Source organism: Ischnura elegans, chromosome 8, assembly GCF_921293095.1.
Source record: "Ischnura elegans chromosome 8, ioIscEleg1.1, whole genome shotgun sequence".
Lineage (NCBI taxonomy): Eukaryota > Metazoa > Arthropoda > Insecta > Odonata > Coenagrionidae > Ischnura > Ischnura elegans.
The window spans coordinates 81,712,547-81,735,522 of record NC_060253.1 but is presented as its reverse complement, the minus strand read 5'-3'; the positions used below and the strand labels follow the sequence as shown (position 1 = coordinate 81,735,522).

Sequence of the window (22,976 nt, the reverse complement as noted above, 5' to 3'; positions counted from 1 at the left end):
TCAATTTGAATATGTTCGGCGCCCGCCGCCATTTTCCGGGACGGATGCCTGCGGAACGACTTCAGGCGAAGTGGAGACTTTCATCTTTTTACTATGGTTAGAAATGTAACCAGTAAATATCTAAAATTTAGAATTCTCTTCACTTATCATTATTTTGCGACTTTCATGTAACGCTGCATCTTATCATTACCTCTTAAGTTTTAATTATGGCTCGATAGCTGAATATCTTGTTTCAATTGGTTTTTGCAGGTTCTTCAAGTATTAAGTTAATAGATGCAACCATATCCTGAGACAATGGTAATGAAATACGTCCTGAGGATCCCATTGAATAGTCCCGAAAGCGCGCGATGCGCATGCGCTGATCAACCTACTTCCCAAGATTGACATGTAAACAGCAAACGTGACGTGTAAGATTTAGAGGTTTAAACCAAGCTCCTCATGAATGTGTTGATGTTTCGTCCGAGTAACGTATCTAATCATTAAGTAATCGAACGGTAGGGGAGTTACGATTGCCGTCTGTTGTATTCGTCTCGTTTAGTCCCGTTGCCGTTAAGAAGTGGATATGCGTTAGCACTTCGTTTGGTTGTTTTTAAATTTTATCATTATGGCTTTGGTAATAGTGCGGTCTTCGTCGGCGAGGTTCTTGAATTTTCCATCTGTTACGTGCGTGTCGAAATCAGCCTCTAGGATTAGCCAAAAGAATTTATTTTTCAAGCAATGCGCCTTCATTAGCGGAAAGGCCCTTCGTGATCAGGACCTGAAAATTCCTGCACCATATCCTTATAAGGAAAAACGTTACCTTGTGTTCAATGCAATTTTCGACAGAACTACTAGACGCCTCAATGAAAATTCAAAGATCATCTCAGTGGAGGGTCCCATAGCAGCTGGAAAGACAGATTTTGCTAAGAAGCTTGCTGAGGACCTCGATTTTTACCATATTCCGGAAGCCACTTTGGATGATCTTTACATTACTCCATATAATTTTGATCTTAGGACGTTGGATCCCCAATTACCAGAAGGCGTCCGCACTTACGACGAGAAAAACTTTTGCCTTGAACCAAGCAATCGTAAGGCTGCAAGTTTTCAGATACAAAAGTATCAGCTACGGTATTTTCGGTATGTTGATGCTCTGGCTCACGTTCTTAACACAGGTAAGTTCTAAAAATTCTTGGCACCTTCGTAAAGTTAAAAGCATATTTTAGAGTAGAGATGAAGCTTAAAAAGGGTACATTTTTTGCTATTTGAATTAAGAAACTTGTTCCAATAAGCCGGTAGTTTGTTCTAATGTCTTTCGTCATTGTTGAGCCTGTGATGTCTTGATACTTAGTCTCCTGTCTTTGTTATGATCAGTTTCCTTTTGAACCTTATCTTTTTGACATGGTTTGATAAATTTTTAAATTTGCCCATCATGAACTGTTTTCAACTCTCAAGATCAGAAGTTTTGTGATTAGAAGAGTATGAGGAGAATGTATGTACTAATAAAATGTCTCTTTGGAGCATGTAAATTTACTTGTCTCTGATGATCACTATAGACATTTTAGTTAGGTATGAGTATGTCATTCCCTGTTTTTTGTGCTCAGACTTTCTCCAAACCCCTGAATATAAGCAACTAGGCCGTACTGATTTCTATCATGCCCTTAGAAACCGTTGTGTATCTAAAGCCCTTTAATTTTTCTGTTGCTTATATTTGGGGAGGTTTATTCTTATTAATCTTATTGCTGCTTATTTTGTAATATTAATGGTGTTATTTATTTTGCGGTCTTTTTGCCTTCCTATTAGATACTTAATACTATGTTAAGGCATCAAAATTGGAAATCAATACGATCTTTTGAAAAATAAAGAAAGGGGGGGGAGGGGTATAATGAACAAAAGGGATTTTTACTGCTAGAAGGGAAGGGCAATAAATTAGAATAAACATCTTAAAAACTATACTAGGAGTCAACTGAGGATAATTTGATGTCAGCTATGTGAAACCAGCAACTTGATGGGAAGGTGAGCCAGATGATCCAGAAGTCATTATTTTCATGCAAAATAATGATAATTCATATTTTTTGAAAAAATTTCTTGAAAACAGCTGCAAGCTAGAATTTTTTCATGGTGCAGAGCTCACTAGCCTCTTTACCTTGCAATAAAAAGCATTGCTGGTGTATTCTAAATGTAACACAAATAGAGGAGAAGCTATCTATTACTATGATACATTTTGCAATTGGAAATTTTCTTCAATTTTCACAATTTAGTGAAGTCGTAATGACTTTTTATACATTTTCATGTGAGCACGATTAATATGTTTAGCAAGGCCATATTAAGGAGGGATGTTGGGATTCGAACCCCCAAAATTTTTGGAATACACGTTCATAATTGTCCCCTCTCAAAATCAACCTGCTGCCTCCCTCCCGAAGTTGCTCCCGGCCACAGCATTGACATTTCGTAAGTAAATGGAGGAAAAATGTATCGAATCAATTCCTTGCCTCAATATTTTACCTACTGGCTCCATTATATCAGATTTATGAGCAAATAAGAAAACAGTGCTGATTTCTGTGATGAATAAGATTATTTTTCTTCCACCTTGCCTGTGTCAAATTGATGTATACTAGTTATCCTATTAGTCCCATTTCTTGTGGTTGGACTGTGATAGATACAGAGTGCATGCGTAAATACAATGGTAATCACGTTCATAAATCATATCAAGGAAGAAATAGTATTAATAGTATAGAAGTAAAGTGGTTGTATAACTTCCTGAGTAAGCAAAAAGGTATTCTTCAAGCTCTTATATTCATTATAAAAGCAAATGACCTTTGTTCGTATATTAGCAAATGACCTTTGTTCCCATATTAAAAGCGAAATATGCTTTTTCTGTCGGTCGTGAGTGTTTAGCTAAATAAGTGAACACACTGACCTCTCATCAGATCTAAACAATATTCAAGCCGTGGGGACTAGAATGAAACGATAGAGCAAGTTATGCGGATAATATATGCTGTGCCCTAAAATTTTTCATCTCCTTTTAAGTTCTGAAATACTGGATGTGTGGATACAGGTCAGTCAATTATGTGATGTCAGATGTCTCTCTCTGAAGTGATTAATTGCATCCACTATGAAACTGTCAGAAGTTATGCTTGTTCAACTTAAACCTCTGAGCGATATATAAGTGATTAGCATTGAATTATAAGCACTTAAAATTGAAATTTGTTGAGCCAGGAATAACGGGATTTTACCACTACGTCATAGTTTTCCTACAAAAAACACATCTCATAGCTAATTTGCACATTCAGGAGGTTCATATATTTGAGTGAAAGGGAATCTTGTTCGGTATTTTCCACAAAACACTGATGCATACTTATGAAAGCTATTTCCATTAAATTTAGTTTTATTGTGATGTAGTAATTTGAAAAATGCACAACTATGCTAGGTATGTTGGTTGTATTAAGTCTTTTATTTCAATTTTCTAGGTCAAGGTGTTGTAATTGAAAGAAGTCCCTATAGTGATTATGTTTTTGCCGAGGCCATGTTTAGTAGTGGCTTTATCAGTGCACGAGGTGAGTGATTGACAAGGATGCAGTTGGCTGTGGTGTTATTTTGGTGATTTTAATTGCCAACCTCCATTTGCAGCACGCCGTGCGTATTATGAAGTGAAACAGAACACCATTCAAGAACTAATGAAGCCCCATCTGGTGATATACCTGGATGTTCCAGTGAATGCTGTTAAGGAGAACATTAAGAAAAGGAACCATTCTCACGAAGTTCAGTCCAAAGCACTCTCGGACGAATATCTCCGAAAAATGGAGTCAGTGTACAAAACCAACTTCCTCAAAGAAATTAGGTTTGTTTGTTTTTTAAATAAAGTAGTGGTATGTAATTGAATTTGATGGAAGTGCTACTATAGCGCCTATTTTTAAGCCATAGATTATACCTCTAATACTTTAGTGGGTATGCTATTTGTTCCTGAAGCCTAACGCTGCCTGGTGAGAATCGGTGAGTAATGTGCACCCCATTTTCCCATCCATGCGTACGTCCTCTTATGTCCTATTAGCTGTTTGTAATACATTTTCTATTCTGCTTATTACTGATCTATCTCCCTGCAGAACAAGAAAGGTACTGTTTTTTATCATATTTCATCATTCACCATTCTGGAAAATTAGAAGTTAAGAGTCATAAAACTTCTGAAGTCTTCTTATTGTTAATTGCTGAGCATCTGCATCTTTTATCTCTTGATTATTATAGTTTTATTGTTGCTGAGATTTTTTTGTGTACCAAGGCATTAAAAAGTCTTGCATCAAATCCCCCCTGCATCTCGAGGCAAAAATTTCTGTGACAACAGGCGACTGAGATAGAAATTCCCGACATGGAATACCTCTGCTCCACTACCAAGTCTTTCACCAGATAATTGTCTGTTGTATTTTTTTGTGTGCTTTTTGTTGATGAATCAATCTGCCTTCTTCATCCTCAGTAGCATCTAGTTCTGTGCTATACTACTCATATTGTTCTGATTCATCTTTTACTTTGTGGTATATTTGCCGATGACAGGGTTTATCGCCTGCTGTCTTTTGCAATTTTTAACCCCAGAAGAGTCTTTTTGACTTGGAAATTAAAATCTGCTAGGGAAAGTGTGCTGTTTTATTAGTATTTAGGACTCGTTGTCTTCTATGACCAATCCCTTCGGTAAACTTCTGAAAATTCTCAGGCTACTCATTTGGTTGTCAATGAAGAATGTATTTCTTTGTGAAATATTCTAACCAATCCTAATTAACTGCAAATTCTTTAAACTCGCTGTATTTGCCATTTTTTGGTCTGTCACGTGGATTATTCACTGATTACAGGTGTGCTCAATGGACCTAAGCACTGAGCTTGAACATCAAATATTTTATGCCTTCTGTGTCTTTTTCAACTCATCTCATTACTATTTCTTAGAATTTTCTACACTTGCAAACTTGCCTCCATAGATGATGATAAATCCCTGCGCTGGCGATTAGGGGATTGGTGCCACAATGATCATGAATGAATTTTCTGCCTTATTTACTTGTTAGTTCTGGCTTCCTTCTCCATCACAATGGATAATTTACTCTTCAGTGTAATGCCATCCTTAGATTTTCTCTGCGATGCTAATACTTTCTGAACTAACTCTTCCTAGTTTTGACTTAATTGGCATAATAGCTATTCATTTAACGTCTCTCTATTGCATAGCCATTAAGTAGATTGGACTGAAATATTGCGTGATAGCTCTAACAAGCAGGGTAATCGACATTCACACCACTTGCATTTACTCTCATCAGTATATGGTAATTTCTGTATGGTTTGGTTTGCTGGTAGAGTGTGGCTGGCTGCAATCTGCTTCCTCATCAATTTCAAATGAGCCTTGAAGAATGAGCAGAACCTAGAATAGTCTTGAAGAAAGGTTGGGAAAAGTATATGATGGCAGTGTTACGGTTTAATTTACGATGTATGAGATGCTGAAGTCTGGCCTATTTATAGTGTGTATCTTAAATTGTGACCTAAACTAAAATTAAAGCAGTTGAGACATGATTTCTCTGTGCTTTCAGTTTATTAATGGTTGTATTTACCCCATTTTGCATTATTCCATTCTAAAAGACTAAAAGTTCGTCAACCTTTTCTATTGATCTCATCACTTTTTGTGGTGCTCTTACTTGCGTACTATGCTACTTGGCATAGTCAATTCTTTTTTCAATGCTTTATCTGCCATATCCTGTCACTTTCATTTCTTGCTACTGTTCTGTATTTGACCTCTTGATTTGATGTGAGGAGCGGAGTTGATAGGTTAGTTGGTGACTCATGGTTCTTCTTTGTCCTACGTAGTGAGCATGCTGAGTTGCTGGTGTATGACTGGAGCCGAGGGGGAGATGTGGAAGTGGTTGTGGAGGACATTGAACGAATCGACTTTGAGAGATTTGATAAGTACGACAAGAAGATGAAGGATTGGCGCATTGTCAAGGAGTGGGACTGGGCCGATCGCCGTGCCCTGTAATTATTTTCTTCTCATTTTAATTCAAGTGCAAATGGATAAACCCCCGTATAATGAACCACCTCGTAGAAAAATTAATGGCAACCTCATTTGGAAACCTTTTAAAAAAATAATGCCTCCGGAGAATTCAATAAGCAAAATTTACTGATTTGTCTTATCTGGACAGTAGTAAAAGTTTATTTTGATTTAAAGTTACTGTTTGCAGTTGAAATATAGTTGAAAGACATCATAATGTAAATGAAACAGATGTCAACTTTCCATAAATTGTGCTAGTGTATGTGTTAATGTTGTGAAAGTCAAAGCACATAGTACACCAGTAAAAAAATTTTTAGAACATTGTCAATGTTTGTATTTATCTGGAAATTCTATCTAAAACTGAAATGCCTACAAAAAATTTGATAATTTTGGGTCTATGATCAAATAAGTTATGGCTTATCTTACGGACAGTCAATTTGATTAGGTATGTGGAGGTCCCCCTTTAATGCAATCATACTAGCTGTTGGCCAAGAACTGGTAGCTCGTAGGTAGAACCAGCCACAGGAACTCTCCTATCTCTAAATTTTTCATTGCTAAGATTTGAATTAGAAATAAATTTACCAATGTGAATTTTCTGTGGCAATTGACAATGCAAATGTCAATACTCCATCATAGAGATAGCCTGTATTGATGCCACCAAGGTATCAATCAAGCTGCAATGGAAGTTCATTTTAGTGAGTGCAGCACATAGTGAGAATTACGATGTAGCAAGTAATTGGCGGTATATCGTCAGAAGGCCCATCACAAGTGTGTAAAAAAATATGGATATGGTGATGCCAAGAAGTTCCTGTCACGCTGCGTGATAGATTGATATTTCGAGGCATATCTCTTTAGAGCGGTGCATATTTATTTAACCTGAAAATATGGGGTCTTCCAATTTACTGGTGATAGCGGAAATAATAACTCCAAAAACTGGTGTAGGGAGTAAATATTGCTCACCAGGCTGGTCAGCACCAAATTGGGATGATTGTTGCTGCGTTAAAGCTATGCAGAGATCCTGCACCAAATAATGTTTTCTAGCAGTATTGTTCGTCAACTGCAAGTTAGAATGTAATATGTGCCACGTCTATATTATAAATAGTCCGAGTGTCACCTTAGTATCGACAACCTGACTAAACCATGACTCAGACCCCAAACCTCCTCATTGGTGTAACTGCCACAACATTAAAAGTTTAATTTCCTGTTAAAATTTTAGTTATAATGTCACTGTTTGATATACAGGAGTTTAGCTTAAAATCATCTATGATATTGCCAATCAAAACCCTCTACTTTCCTTCACAAGGGCATTGTTTTTTGTTTCAGAATATCGTTTTGGAAACAAGCACCAAGTATTGTTTTGCAGTATTTAATTTGCTAAATTATGCACAGATATGCAAGTGCAGATATTATTCTTCTGTGAAAAAACACCAATACATGCGGCTATTACAGGATAATATGCGAATGGAGGGGTTTCATCATTCAGATATAACGAGAACCTAATATAATTAGTGATTTTCCGGAGATTAACTTGAGGTTAACGAAGGTTAAACCGAGCTTATTTGTATTGTACCATCATAAACGAAAGGGCTAGGTCATTATGGTGCAAAAAGTCTTATCAGCTATTTCCTAAGAATATTTTTTCTGTGGAATATTTGAAAACCTTTTGGCTGAGAGGATGTCAGTACAACTGTGGAGGTACATGTGTGTGGAATGTCTCTTCAATCATGCATATTTCTCCCTCCCCACAGGTACACAAATAATAAGAGCTTCCTTATGACATACTTCAATGTGCCCGTGTTTGATGTGCCTGAGCTGCTTGTTGAAGCTGAGGACTTAAAAGCCCTGGAAGACCTAAAAAATAAGGTGAGTGCTCACAGTGGTTTGTCTCAATTGTGCATGTGTGCCTGCCTTGATTAATGTTATCTTGCAAAGCATAATGAAGGTTATGTATGGTCTATTTTAAAAGTCAGTCCATTCGGCCAGTGCGAGTAACTGCGTTTTCTGCTGAGCTTGAACTTCGGGTATTGCCTGTGCCTTGAAAGGGCCAGTTTGACTTACTCTCACCATCCGCAAATGTGTTACAGAGTTATTCGTTACTATTCCTAAATTCTTCGCAACTTCCCCCACTCCCGGTGCTAGAACACAAGGCAAAGCATAAGTTCTCAGTCAAGCGATTCTCACCATGATAGCACTCTCTGTTAAATGGTCTGAGTAGTCTGGCTTGTACTCAATAATACCGAGACATATCTGTGTCGCAATGCACATATAAGGAAGAAACGAAAATCCAAATTTACGCCTGAAAGAGTATTCTGAAAGTTGCCTGAAAGTTGAAAATAACCTTCTAGATTACGCCTTCAACACATTATTACCAAACACTGTCAATGTGTATTTTATCGTTACCATGACCTGAAAGGCCCGTTTCACTATATTCGCCTGCTTTGTAGCCTGTTCATCTTCAAAATTCCCCTCTTTTATGTTTTTTATCTCTGTAGTGTAGTGATGAATTCGTATTCATCAAAAGGTATTAATCGATGCAGAAAATCCTTAGGATGGCGAAGGAAAAGTGCCAAATCAGCCTCTTGAGTTGACCACACGATAGCGTTTATTCCCCACTGTGAGGGAAAGTGGCAGCAATCTTGACAAGATTATTTTCACACCCAATTTTTCATGCAAAATTAAAGCAATTTTACATGGGGATATACCTGAGGCCTTTTCTATAGGCACTTTGATTTGTCTATCATTTACAACCATGTCATTAATTTTGTCTATCATTTCAGCGGTAGACACTTACACAGGTAATCCGAAACAATGTTCATATTTTTGGATGTAAGATCTAGTTAAAATTCATAAACCCATTTGAAAATAGTTGCAAACATAAAAGCAAATATCCCACGAACTTTATGCAACTCAGCTGTGATTTCCTTCAATGTTAACTCCTTGAAAAACGAGTGGTTGATCAGTTGCGAAACTCCCTTTTATCCATTTTTATAAACAAATGGAAGTTGTTCACCACAATCGGTAACAACAATGAAACTATGGGAAGGATACAGCTGAGAAATTTAACAGGTGACTAGTCACGAGTGCTTACTTTCTGGTTAATTTTTGATACTATGAGAGCACTTACTGAGAGATTTTAGGGACTAATGGAACGACCCCCTTAAGTTCAAGTGGTGAGGGGTGCAGGGCGGGTGATTTGTAAAATCTTTCATGTAATCCAGCATTATCAGGATACCTTTAATAATAATCAAATATACTCCCTTATTCATTTCAGAAGAGCAGGTAAAATATGTTTTTCCATGGCCATCATTAATTATTGACTCACAATCATAATCCCACGCTGTTACCCATCATTTTGCTTGCACTATTTAAAAAAAACTGGACATTTCTAAAGTACGAGTATTCCCCAGAAAGAGAAGTACAACTCTTCGTACGATGCTTTGTGGTCTAATAGCCTGCCATTTAACCCTTTCGCTAGGAACAACGAGTATATGCAGCAGGATGTTTCTTGATCCGGGAGACAAAAGCAGCAAATTTTTGTCAGAGATTTTCCTATGCAGGCAAACAAAAGCCGAAAATATACGCTACCTTGCTCTCCCCCTTTTATGATGGACAGGGGTTTGCAAAGTCTTAGTTTTGGGACCGAACAAAGCAGGACTTAGGCTGCACATTCAAAATTCGGGAGCAGGCACCCGGACCCCTCCTCTTATATTACCCCTCTTTGTGGTAAGGGACCGCAGCCGTACAAATGTATCCAAAACATTTGGATTACTGCTGGATAATGTTAACTGATGTGTTAATAGAAGTACCAGTGCGTAAGATCTTGTGGGCAACTAAGAATTGAATTCTTTGTCTTTTGAGCAGCGTTGGCAATTTTTAAACGAAATTCTACCATAAATATTAACTTATATGTATCTCAATTTCAGTATAAACATCAACATGGAAATTGTTGCTGCATTAAATGCGTTAATATTGATGGTAGAGCTATGTTAAAAATTTGACAATTCTCAGAATAGTACGAGGAATTTAATTTGAAGTTTGCAATTTACGTACAAGCAACAATCATCCATATAGCTAATTCATACAAACAAAGCATGTTTGACCACAAACCAATGCCGCTGGTAGGGTCAGAAAATGTTAATTGCAGGGTCATAAAAGCTCTGATCCACAGTATTTAACTTTTCTGTGATGAGTGGTTTGAACTTCTTATGAAAAGTCTTTGGAAAATTCTTGCTAATTGTAAATGTCTCTGGCTATGCTAAATATTTCCCTTTAAAAGAGCCAATTGATAAGTTTTCAGAATTAAGTAAATGTTGTGTATTTTTTTGTTTTAACATGGTATGCAAAAATTTAACGTCTGTAATGATTGGTGGTGCTGCTTGTGTTAAGCAGCATGGTAAAACAATACATGGGCATGTTCTTACCAGATGGGTAAGTTGGCGTGGGCTGACTGCAGAGAAGAGCTTGCCTATTAGGGCTTACGAAAATTTCTCTGAAATTGGACTGATTAGCCCAATTAATAGTTATTACATATTGCCTTTTCCTGCCATTTTTCTGATCATTCCTAACCATATTAGCCTGAGTGACGCAAATGAAAGTGAAATATTACTGCTTAATAGATATGAATTCTTAAGCTGGTGTCCCATGGTCAAATTTGCATCATAATATTTGGACCAACAAGTTTGATGCAAAGGCATTTGGTCCAAAAATTTGTATGCAGCTGGATGGGGTCTCCCACGGTGCATCTCATTTGGACCAAAAGATGGAAAACAAACTGTGATAGATCACGGGTCTATACAATAATATCGTGGAAGTTCTGCGGCGCGCGTTCGCGATAAAGGTATCTAAATACTGGGGATGGATTGACCTCAGTGCAGAGCACAGCACAAGATAGAAACGACCTCTTACAAAATGATCGGGTTTACACATTTATTTGCAAAAATTGACCGTACAAAAAAAACAAAAATCAGAGAAATACCCTTTCCTAGTTCTAATGAGGGATGAATGATTTGCTTTTGTGATGAAACATAAATGAAAAATAAATGAATCAAAAGACGAAGAACACTACCCCACCAAAATTACTTAATTCTAATACAAGAAATAATAGGATGAATGGATGAATGATGAATTTACAAATGCCAAAGAATGTACAGGCTCCTCGTCCAGTTCTGCGAAATGTCCAGCACTATCGCTTTGAATATGCAAACCTCGTGGACGGGAGATTAGTGATACAACTTTTCTCTTTGAATGTTGAAAAAGCTTGGCAAAGGGTTGCGTGATATCGTTCCACAAATCACTAATTTCGAGTGAACAGCACTCGGGGTCTCTTCTTGAGGAATTATGTTGGATCGAGCAGGGAGAGTGGATAATGCACTATCCGGGGAGATGGGTTGGAGTATTTTACCGCATCAATGGTGTGGTTCTCTGTCGAATCACCGTCTCGGCTGGTTGAGCCCAACAGGCTACTCTCCGCCTGCGGCTTCGAAGCACAGCGGGTGGTTCCCACGTTGAGTCGTGAACTCCGACTGACTCCTTATCTCCCGTTGACTCTCGTTCTCTTGTGCGCTGGCCTTATCTCGGCTCGGAAGGTCTCTCTGCTTCCGCGCACTTCCAAACACAAATGTCCTCCCGTCTCCTCGTGAACACCCGTTATATAGCGGCGTTCACGTGACATAACAAAAAAAATGACACTCGAAAAACCCTTGTACTTGATGGGGACGCCGCTCTAACAGTGCTGTGCCCGCTAAATTTAAATGAGCGATGGCTCACACCTGGGATTGGCCGCGATGAAATCATTGAAAAAAAACGACGGTGCTAGTCGTACCGTCACATCGCCCCCCAGCACGAACGAATTTTTCCTTTTTCTTGCTGGGTGAAAGATGAATGCAAGAAAAATGAAAAATGAGTTCGAGCTCATGCACGAAAAAAAAAAAAAAATCAAGAAACAATTTTACTTTAGTGATTCCTTATCCCCTATAAGGAACCAAGGAAAATGCATTGTAAATGCCTAATTCGGATCCATCCTCCCTTGACAACAAGTAAGCATTAGGACCAACCTTCTTTGAAATATTGTATGGACCAGTAAACAAATGAAAGAACTTGTGAAATAATCCAAGTCTGGTGTCGGACACCCGCGGAGTTCGTAACAGCACGGAGTCTCCGATTTGGAAATTAGAATGCACCACTTTTTGACATTCCCTCCTCCTACGGGCAGACCCCCTTAAATTCTCAGCAGCGAAACGGATGATAGTTTCCTTGCCTACTACGGCGTCCTCCGGACATGTCAACCCATCGGGAAAACGATTTGGTGGTTTTCGACCGAAATGAGCCTCAATAGGAGTCATTTGTGTTGACTCATGCCTTACTTCATTGAACCACTTATTCACAAAAGGCAGAACCTTTACCCAAGCCCGATGTTCACCACCGCAATAAACCCTGAAGACGCGAGACAGTTCCTTCATAATTCTCTCGCTCGGGTTTGATTGGGGATGTCGAATGGATGAGTAAATGATTTTTATTCCTAATCCACCTAACTCATCCTTCCATCTTTCGCTTGTGAACATGGTTCCATGATCCGATAAAATTGCCTTGGGTATCCCGCATAACTGAAAATATTCTTTTCTTAAACAAATTAAACAATTCTTAGCCTTTGTTTTAATCAGAGGATAAACTTGGACGAATTTAGAAAATACGTCCACACACACAAAAACATATCGAAAGCCCCCCTTCGACTTCGGCAAGGCTCCATAAATGTCTACGGCGAGGAGTTCGCCGGGTTTGTTTGGAATAATGTTGGCCATTGGGCCTTGGAAATTTTTTGATGGATACTTGGTTTTTTGGCAGACGTCACATCTAGAAACAAGTTTCCTAATCTCTCGGTCCATATTAGGCCAATAATACCTGGTTTTTATCACGGCAGCAGTCTTAGTACCGCCGAAGTGAGCATAATTTTGATGTGCAAAAGTAATAACACGCTCTCTGACCTCACGGGGCAACCACACTCGGTAACGAACAGCGTTGTTGGGAGAAGAAATTTTCTTAAATAAAATCCCACCTCTAAATGCCGCAGAATCTACCAATTTTCGAAAGCGATTGCGCCGTGCGTCGTTAGGTAACGCGATCCCTCGAAAAAAATTCACAATAGGGCGCAAGTCGCGATCATCAAATTGCATTTGTGCGAGGTTCTTGAATTCATCCTTGGGGAAGGGTGCCAACTGAAGGTCGATTTCAGCTACGAGGTAATGTCCAGATGGCTGCTCTACCAATTTCGGATGCCTAATAGAAAACCGGCTTAACCAATCTGCTACAACATTTTTCTCTCCCGGACAAAATTCAACAGTGAAAGAATATTCCTGTATCAAAAGCGCCCATCGCGTAAGTCTACAATTATTGAAGTGGCACTTATTAAGAAATGATAGGGCTTTGTGATCGGTTAAGATAACAAATTCTCTTCCCAACAAAATCGTTCTAAACTTCGTTAAAGTCCACACGATCGCAAGGGCTTCCTTCTCGGTCGTTGAGTACGCAACCTCGGGGCCTTTCAGAGACCGACTCGCAAACGAAAGAACCCGTTCGCAGCCATCTTCATCCTTTTGGAATATAACAGCCCCTAGTCCTAGGTCGCTACTATCTGTCTGAACAAAAATCTTTTTAGAAAAATCAGGGAAGCCTAGCATGACGGAATCTAAAAAACATTGCTTTATGTTTTTGAATGCTTTGTCTTGCGCCTCCTCCCATTTCCACGGAGTGCCCTTTTTTAGCAATCGCAGTAAAGGTAAAGTCAAAAATGAATATTTTTGCACAAACTTCGCATAAAAATTGCAGAGGCCCAGAAACGCCCTCAGCTGTTTTACATTAACGGGAGGTGGAGCGGTTTCAATGGCCGATATTTTCTCCGGACTTGGCCGGACGCCTTTTTCGGACAGTATGTGTCCCAAAAATTTTATTTCCTTACAACAAAATTGTGATTTAGATAAATTCATTGACACGTTCGCTTTCAAAAGTGTCTCAAAAAGCAAACTTAATTGCGTAAGATGCTCAGGAAAGGTGGAAGAAGCGACAAGTATGTCGTCAACGTAAACAGTTAAACATTTTTTTAGTTCGGGGCCTAGAATGTCATCAAGACACCGTATCAACGCGGCACCACTATTCTTAAGTCCAAATGCCACGCGTTGAAATACATAACTGCAAGAATTGAATAAAAACCCTGTATACTTCCGATCCTCCGGATGCAGCTCAATTTGCCAGTATGACGCGGTAAAATCAATGCTTGAAAAATATTTGGCACCATAAAAATTCAACAAAATATCGTCTATCCTGGGGGGAACATCATTCTCAGGAATAGTGATACTGTTTAATCGCCTAGCATCTAAACACAGACGTATTCCACCGTCTTTTTTTTTAACCACCAGCAATGGGTTAATATACGCGGTTTTTTCTTTCTTAATGATACCTTGGGTAAGCATTTCCTCGATTTTTTCCTGCACTAGGTGTTTATATGCTATAGGAATCGGGTAGGCTTTTTGAACGAAGGGCCGGTTGTCTGAGAGCTTGATCCGATGGCGGACACCTTTTATTAAGGTCGGAGTAGAAGAAAATAGCGTGGTGTACTTAGCTAGCAGCTTACGCAATTCATCTCTTTCGTCGCCGCTTAGCTGACTAGACCTGCAAACCGCCTCCTCTATGTCCTCCTCATCTACTTGATTCCCCATGGCCAATACTTTAGCGATATTATGTTCCCTGTAAATCTTAATGGGAAAATCTATCACCGCAGAACCTGAACCCCTCACTTTTACTAATTTTTCGCCGAAATCAATAAGAACCTTATTGTCTGCTAAAAAATCCATTCCCAGAATTAGAGGTTTTATGAGATTTTTTTATCACAAGACACACTACTTCAAATTCAATCCCTCGCATTTGGAGTTGTATCAAAACCTGCCGGGTAATTGGTGGGGACTTGCGGCTATCCGCACACACGATCCTTGATCGATTAAGGGGAAAAGATGGGATCACTTCTTTTACTTCTAATTCTTTCAAAAATCTATCTGATACCGCGGAAATCTCACTACCGGTATCCAACAAAGCTTCCCCTTGCACACCATTAACCCAACACTCAACAACGGGACATACCCGCCTTTCATAGTACGTGCTGCCTTGCACACCGCTCTCAAAACTTTCACCTACCAATTCACACGTGGATATAATCTTACCCACTACCCTCTCTCCATCTGTCTCGGCTGGGGACTGGAGGTGAGTCACACCAGCCGACGCGAGTTTAACGCGAAGTCTTGACCTTCTACTCGAGGTGCGCTGGGAGGAGGCGGACTGGGGGATTTCTCCTTGTGTCGCTCCTTCCCAACCTTGCGTCCTCGCTCAAACGTGACGGAATTTATACGATAACCCTTATCAGCTGCTCGCGGCCTCGTATTTTCGGAACCTTGCAATGCACCTGGATGGAACGAATTTTGAGTAGCCAGCGTGCCTGTCTGATAAGACTGGTCATACAATCCTAGTAATACAATCAGTCGTTCAACCGTTAAATGATCAATTGACTTTAACATATTCTGAATCTGAATGGAAAACTGTCTAATTAGGACCTGAATAATTTCTTCTTCACTCATCGGTGGGGAACACAATCGCGCTTGCGCCACTTTTTCAATCGCAAACTGTTTCATCGTGTTCGACTTTCCCCGCACATACCTGTCTGTAATGATTTGCATGCGGAAATTATACTGGGTGTCAGTATCCCAAAAGTTAGCCAAAAATTTTTCCTTAAATTCCGCAAGTGTTGACGGAACTGGCCATAGCGAGTTACTCCATATCTTGGCATCACCGCTCAACATTTGAAAAAACACTTGTGGTTGCAACGCCTCTGGCACAGAGACTATGGAAAAATAATTATTAACTTCCTTTAGGAAGGCAATAGGGTGCTCGTTGCTAAGGGCAGAAAAGGTGGGTTTTGTGAGAGAGTGGGTTGATACGGCCGCTGATTGTGTGGTCGTGCCCTTATCTTTTAAAGCGGTCACTTCAGACTCAAGGGAGTTGATTCTAACGTCGCAGTGTACTTTCACTTCCTTCTGCGTCGCGATCACTGCATCGTAAGCCTGTTCCAACGCACTGGTGCGAACCTTTACATCGCCAATCTCCGCACTTACCATTCCTCTACATTCTTCGCGAACGGCCCTTCCTATCGTTTTTACACCGTCTGCACACCGAGTTTCTACCTCATTAATTTTCCTTTTTACTTGGGAAATCTCCTGCGAAAAACCTTCGTTCCACCTATTCATCTCAGCTTTGATTTCCAGAAACATGGCTTCATTACTTTCCTTACTCTCACGTATCTCCTGTCGCATGGTATCATTACATTTATCAATACCCTTTTTCATCTCTTGACGCGTGATTTCATGACTCTCATTACATTTATCAATACCTTTTTTCATCTCCTGACGCATTGAATGCATTAAGGAAAGGAGGGTATTAAGCGGGTCTTCACGGGACTCCGTTTGACTGACATTGAGACTACCGGGTTCGCCGGGTTGCACGGATAAAGATCCAACCTCCTTCCTTTCGGGGGTCTCTAACACCATACCCGCTAGTCCGAGCGCCAACCCATCGGTATCTGAATGAACGCTCTGGTCGTCCGTATCGACCTCGTCATCCTTTTTCTCCCGATACTGTCTAAACGCTGCCATCTGATCCTCCTTGTCTGCCATTATTTAAATTTAACTTGCAAAACCCAATGATACGGAATCTGAAAATTTTGATTTGACGTAACCCTTTTGACAAAATGAATCGCGTATTCATACGAAATATGACCGCGCGTTCGTGGACGTCAATTGCGACCATTGGTCATTAAATTCAATCTCAAAAAAGTGGTGCTGACTGAAGGTCACTTTCAACTGAAAGGAATTTTCCATGCCAGTACGAACTATTCGAGCGGCCCCGCACGTTGGTGCGCCAATTGTGATAGATCACGGGTCTATACAATAATATCGTGGAAGTTCTGCGGCGCGCGTTCGCGATAAAGGTATCTAAATACTGGGGATGGATTGACCTCAGTGCAGAGCACAGCACAAGATAGAAACGACCTCTTACAAAATGATCGGGTTTACACATTTATTTGCAAAAATTGACCGTACAAAAAAAACAAAAATCAGAGAAATACCCTTTCCTAGTTCTAATGAGGGATGAATGATTTGCTTTTGTGATGAAACATAAATGAAAAATAAATGAATCAAAAGACGAAGAACACTACCCCACCAAAATTACTTAATTCTAATACAAGAAATAATAGGATGAATGGATGAATGATGAATTTACAAATGCCAAAGAATGTACAGGCTCCTCGTCCAGTTCTGCGAAATGTCCAGCACTATCGCTTTGAATATGCAAACCTCGTGGACGGGAGATTAGTGATACAACTTTTCTCTTTGAATGTTGAAAAAGCTTGGCAAAGGGTTGCGTGATATCGTTCCACAAATCACTAATTTCGAGTGAACAGCACTCGGGGTCTCTTCTTGAGGAATTATGTTGGATCGAGCAGGGAGAGTGGATAATGCACTATCCGGGGAGATGGGTTGGAGTATTTTACCGCATCAATGGTGTGGTTCTCTGTCGAATCACCGTCTCGGCTGGTTGAGCCCAACAGGCTACTCTCCGCCTGCGGCTTCGAAGCACAGCGGGTGGTTCCCACGTTGAGTCGTGAACTCCGACTGACTCCTTATCTCCCGTTGACTCTCGTTCTCTTGTGCGCTGGCCTTATCTCGGCTCGGAAGGTCTCTCTGCTTCCGCGCACTTCCAAACACAAATGTCCTCCCGTCTCCTCGTGAACACCCGTTATATAGCGGCGTTCACGTGACATAACAAAAAAAATGACACTCGAAAAACCCTTGTACTTGATGGGGACGCCGCTCTAACAGTGCTGTGCCCGCTAAATTTAAATGAGCGATGGCTCACACCTGGGATTGGCCGCGATGAAATCATTGAAAAAAAACGACGGTGCTAGTCGTACCGTCACAAAACGAAAGACGATATTTATGTAAACTAATATGTAAGCTGGAAAGAAGGATTCCGCAGAGTGGTGTCGATGATTGGCTGCTTTCAGGTTCTCTCCCACGACTGTTCATCTCAGGCGATGACATGTTTTGCAAACATTGCAGTTTGCTTCTTCATGTCCGAAGTGTAAATGCAGTTGGTGATTTCCTTATATACCTTTCCTTCAGCCAGGGGCCGGTTCGTTTTGGTGCGCTTTCTTGTTTTCGCTGAAAACTCGTTTCCAACAGCTGGGCAGTGTGTAGCCATCTTCTCTATTGAAATTATTTGGTTTTTTCTTTCTTTATTATCCGAGACTCATCAGAGAAGCCATCGAAATGAAGATAAACCGAAAAATTTCTATAGAGAAGATGGCTATAGACTTCCCAGCTGTTGGAAACGTGTTTTCAGCGAAAACAAGAAATCACACAAAAACGAACCAGACCCTGGCTGAAGGAAAGGTATATAAGGAAATCATCAACTGCATCCTACACTTCGGACCTGAAGAAGCAAACTGCAACGTTTGCAAAATATGGCGTCGCCTGAGATGAACAGATGCGGGAGAGAACCTGAAAGCAACCAATCAATTTTTAAGCTTGTAAAGTGGATAATTCTTGTCTTTTTTAGCAGTCGAAATTGTCTGAGCAGGCCTCTTGAACATTAAAGAGGCGAAAAAAAGAAAACAGAGTTGGCCTTGGCCAAGAAAGTGGATGTGAAAGCATTGGAATAGGCGTGCTAACTATGTTGGAGAAGGAGTTGGTTTGCGATGTTCCCGTAAATTATCAACATTAATTGACGATGAATGAAGATATTTTCATACCCCTTATCAGCAGGGTTGAGGGCAGAATAAAATGCCGGGATATATATGTGAGGCAGTTAATTCCCACTAGGAAAATTTTATTAATACATGCTGGGCATTGTTGTTGAGATGATGTTATGAATGGTGCTGTAAACGTGCATTGAATTCACATTTTTTTTCTTCTAATCGAGCAGTTGCTAAAATATAGTCCTTATCCTATAATCATAGTGATTGAAATGGGCAGCTGAAGTGTTGCACAGGTATATAGTCATTTCTCCAGTTGCTCGCTTGCTCTGAATCGCATGCCCTCCACAAAGCTAATCTGTAGAATTCGGCCTCGATACCTTAAGTAAATCTTTAATTCTTTCCAATACACCCCTCCTTGTATTGCGATTCTAATAGATCGCTTCCTCTTATTTCACATGAACTCATTATTACGGATTTCCTAGTTGAGAGTTTCTATCACCTCTTGAGACCAATTTTTGCTAATTTTTACTTTTAGGGTCACACCAGGCGATGAAATAGACAATCATGAACGTAGATATATTTTTGAAATAATGTTTTGTGAGTTTACTTTGTGGCATGGTGACATTAGATTCAAAACTAAACCTTTTAGTATTCTATACAGTATTTATGAAAAAAACTCAACCGGTTTCGACCTTTTCAGGTCATTACCAAGAGGTGAAAGAATATGATAATGACCTGAAAAGGTCGAATCCGGTTGGGTTTTTAATGCATACTGTGAGGAATACAACAAAGTTATTTTTGTATCCATAATATTTATATGTATTAATTATAATGCTCATGCAGACGATAAATAAGTAGAGATGTGCGAATAGTATCCGCGAATACTCGAATACCAGAAAGTATTCGATATTCGAGATCTCGAATAGTTATGCCAAAGGTACCGTCTCGAATACCTCGAATACTTTGAATTTCGCGTCATACGCTTTCGCTCGCACGTCATTGGTAGTTGACTCAGAAAAATGAGAACTCTAGTCGTTTAGTGCATGCAGCGCCGTTTTAGGCAAGCTGATGAATTATATCAAATTCGCGGTTTAGAGCGGTGAAAAGAGTTCGACATGGGGAACCAAATTGATAGGGTGAAAAAATCCGAGAATCCCAGGTGTCCCCCGTCAGGAGTAACTCAGTGCCGTGGGATAGCAACATAGGCGCATTTCCCGCGATCCGCTACTCCCTCCATTCAGCATTCACCCCACCCAATCTGACGATTTCCTCTTCTCCGAAATCAAACAAAAGGTCCCAGCTAGTGCAGGGATCGTACTACGAAGACTTTAGCCTCGAAAAAATATATAAAGTCACCGGAAAATAATAGAATCGCGTTTCACCCTTCACTCTTTCTCCCCCACTGACTATTTTCCCGCATTCATCTTTTGATAAAAATAAGACGAGGTGTTTACCATGTGTCCTTTGTGGCTAATAACGACAGGCACTTATTTTGAATCTTCCCCAGGAGATGAAACTACCACAGGGAGGAACTCAGTGCCGTGGGATAGTGACATTGCGGCATTTCCCACGATCTGCTATCTCCCTCCCTTCAGCATTCGCCTCACCCACTCTGACGATTTCCTCTTCTTCGATATCAGACAAAAGATCCGACCTCGCGCAGGGATCGTATTACGAAGACCTTAGCTTCGAAAAAAGTATCAAGTTACGCGAGAAAAATAAAAACGTGTCTCGCACCCACCCCCTTTTCTCACCCGCTGAACTTTTTCTACCAACCTGCTTTGAATTTCCCCCTTTCTGGAGGTCAACTGCTACATGAGTCATCTACTAGCCCGAAAGGTGTCTAACAATGACTTTCGGCAATTATTATTACACTTTTATTGGATTGAAATATTAGTAATATGCGCGTAATTTAAGAAAGAATAAGACCAAACACAACATATTTATGACTTTATTTAAGCATTTTACTCAGGAAAATAAATGCCGGAAAGACGAAGAAATACGACGGGGGCTTAGCATTTTGGCGTAATGCTCAAATAGGGTGCTTTCCTATTATTTTTTAATGCCTAAATCGAAATATTAATACTCCTGGAGTATGTATTTAAGTGAAAATTTTCAAGCGCGCGAAAATGCGACACGTTAGTGGGAATGATGGGAAAAGTCCGTGTGACGCATTTCTGGTTCCCCCTCCCGCCTTGTGAGGTGACCTTGGGCGAGGCTCAGAGCGCTGATACCTTACCAAACCTTACCTCATCAAACAAAGAAAACTTTCCGACCTTAGCCAGTTTTAATAAGTGATTACTAAGACATGTTTCCCTGAGCTCTGTGCCTCATGCATGCATTAGTAACCTCAGACGATGTAAAACTCCTATCCTCTCGTGTAGAAACTAGGTCCCTGTGATGTCAAGTGGAGTGGCATCACATGGGTGCCAATCTGGCCTTTTTAAAATGAGGATAAAATTGACCATTGCCATTGGTCTAAACCGGTATTTCTAGAACCAAATAATTGGTATATGTATTATGAATACACCAATGGTAGGTAACGAATCACAATCAATGCCTTTCGTTTTCTTTAATGAAGGAAACTAACCTATTGGTTACATATAATTAAAATTTTCCATTAATCAGCTAAATTCCTGTTTGCATCCTTTAAAGGCAATCACAATTACTCGCCAAAATCTTGGGTTTCCTGCTGCATAGGCGACCTAGTCAAACATTCCCACATTCATAGTTTAGTATTCGAGGTATTCGAATATTCGAGCAATGATTTGATATTCGAATTTGAGAAATCTACTATTCGACCCATCCCTTTAAATAAGTTTGACATGTGTCAGCGCTTGCGCTGGCGAACAAAGGCCCTGTTATTGGCTGGATTCATCCAATTGGATGAAAATTTATCCATTTGGAAAAAAACAGAGTTTGTTCCAAACGATAGGACCAAAAGCTAGTTGGATGAAATTTTGACCGTGGGAGACTGTGCACGTCAGTTGTATCAAAATTTGATACTGATATATATTTTGATGCAAATTTGACCGTGGGACACCAGCTTAAGATTTCATGTTGGCAAAACTGCCTATTACAGTGATACATCCTCTATAAGTGCCTCGACAGTTCATTGGCAGGAGAATACGGTTGAGAAGTGTTTGCATGTGCACTTAAAATTCCTTTTTATTTCAGACTCCAGGGCTGAAGTACAGGCCAGGCTATAATGCAGATGCTGGTGACAAAGTCCTGTTCAAGACACACATGGACTACCGAAATGTTTACTTCTAAGAGCTCAGAGTGCTGTCTCTGCATTTACACTCATTGCCATAGTGACTGTAAGAAAGCCCTGAGATTAGAAGTCTGGGTGTTAGAAGTTATGTTAATGTGGCCACTGTTAAATTATTTTATTTCAAGGATGATTATTATTTGTGAGTGATTTTGTTGAAGTGTATGGAATAAATCTTATTAGAGTGTTATTTGTAATGTTCATTTCAGTTGATAATTGCATCTCATGGAACTGTAGTGGCTTGGCAAGTGACCAGTAAACAGGAAACATCTTGTTGTGATGGAGCTGTTAGTCCAATTTTATAATTGCCATAATTTTTCTGAAATATTCTCAAAAGACTATTATTATCTCGAAAATATGGTCAATACAGTCGGCGATGGCATAAAAGAGCATACTCCCATCCTAGTGACTGCCCTTGACAACTTCAGACATGATTTCCACGTTTTAGACCAAAAAAAATCTCTATTTTGCGTCATTTATCGCATGCATAGCGTAAAAGGAGACTGCGTGTTGCGGGTTGCCTACCCCACAAAACTGCTTTCGGTGTATGATAAAAAGGTCATTTTCTCGATAATTAAAAGCAATAGAGCTGACGTATTTAGTCTAAAATATCAAGGAAAAACCAATGTTGTACCCCACTGGAAAAAAATGAGTGCTTGCTACAACCAAATTAAAATTATTTAAATATTTAACGTTTTTCGTTAAAAATTTTGAAATTTCAAGACAAAATGGCGAACAGAAGATATAAACTGATTTTGAAAAAAAATCACATCTGTAATACCCACCCGGGTACACAACTTTTGCCGGGTATTACGATTCGCTTCTAAAAAAAAGTGGCAAAACGAGGCACCCTACTGGGTAGTATGTAGATGTACACCTTGCTGCATATTTCCTTAAATTCTTATATATGAATGCTTTGCCCT

At 39.8% G+C, this 22,976-nt stretch overlaps 1 protein-coding gene across 1 annotated transcript; it reads left to right on the top strand.

Moving 5' to 3' along the window:
* The first annotated feature begins 513 nt into the window (after positions 1-513).
* On the top strand, positions 514-22,243 carry LOC124163367 (NADH dehydrogenase [ubiquinone] 1 alpha subcomplex subunit 10, mitochondrial). The gene is made up of 6 exons (XM_046540237.1): positions 514-1,151; positions 3,447-3,533; positions 3,607-3,817; positions 5,809-5,973; positions 7,738-7,852; positions 21,960-22,243. Exons 1-6 carry the CDS (start codon positions 605-607, stop codon positions 22,053-22,055), a joined length of 1,221 nt encoding a protein of 406 aa, XP_046396193.1. The 5' UTR covers positions 514-604; the 3' UTR covers positions 22,056-22,243.
* The last annotated feature ends 733 nt before the right edge of the window (positions 22,244-22,976 follow it).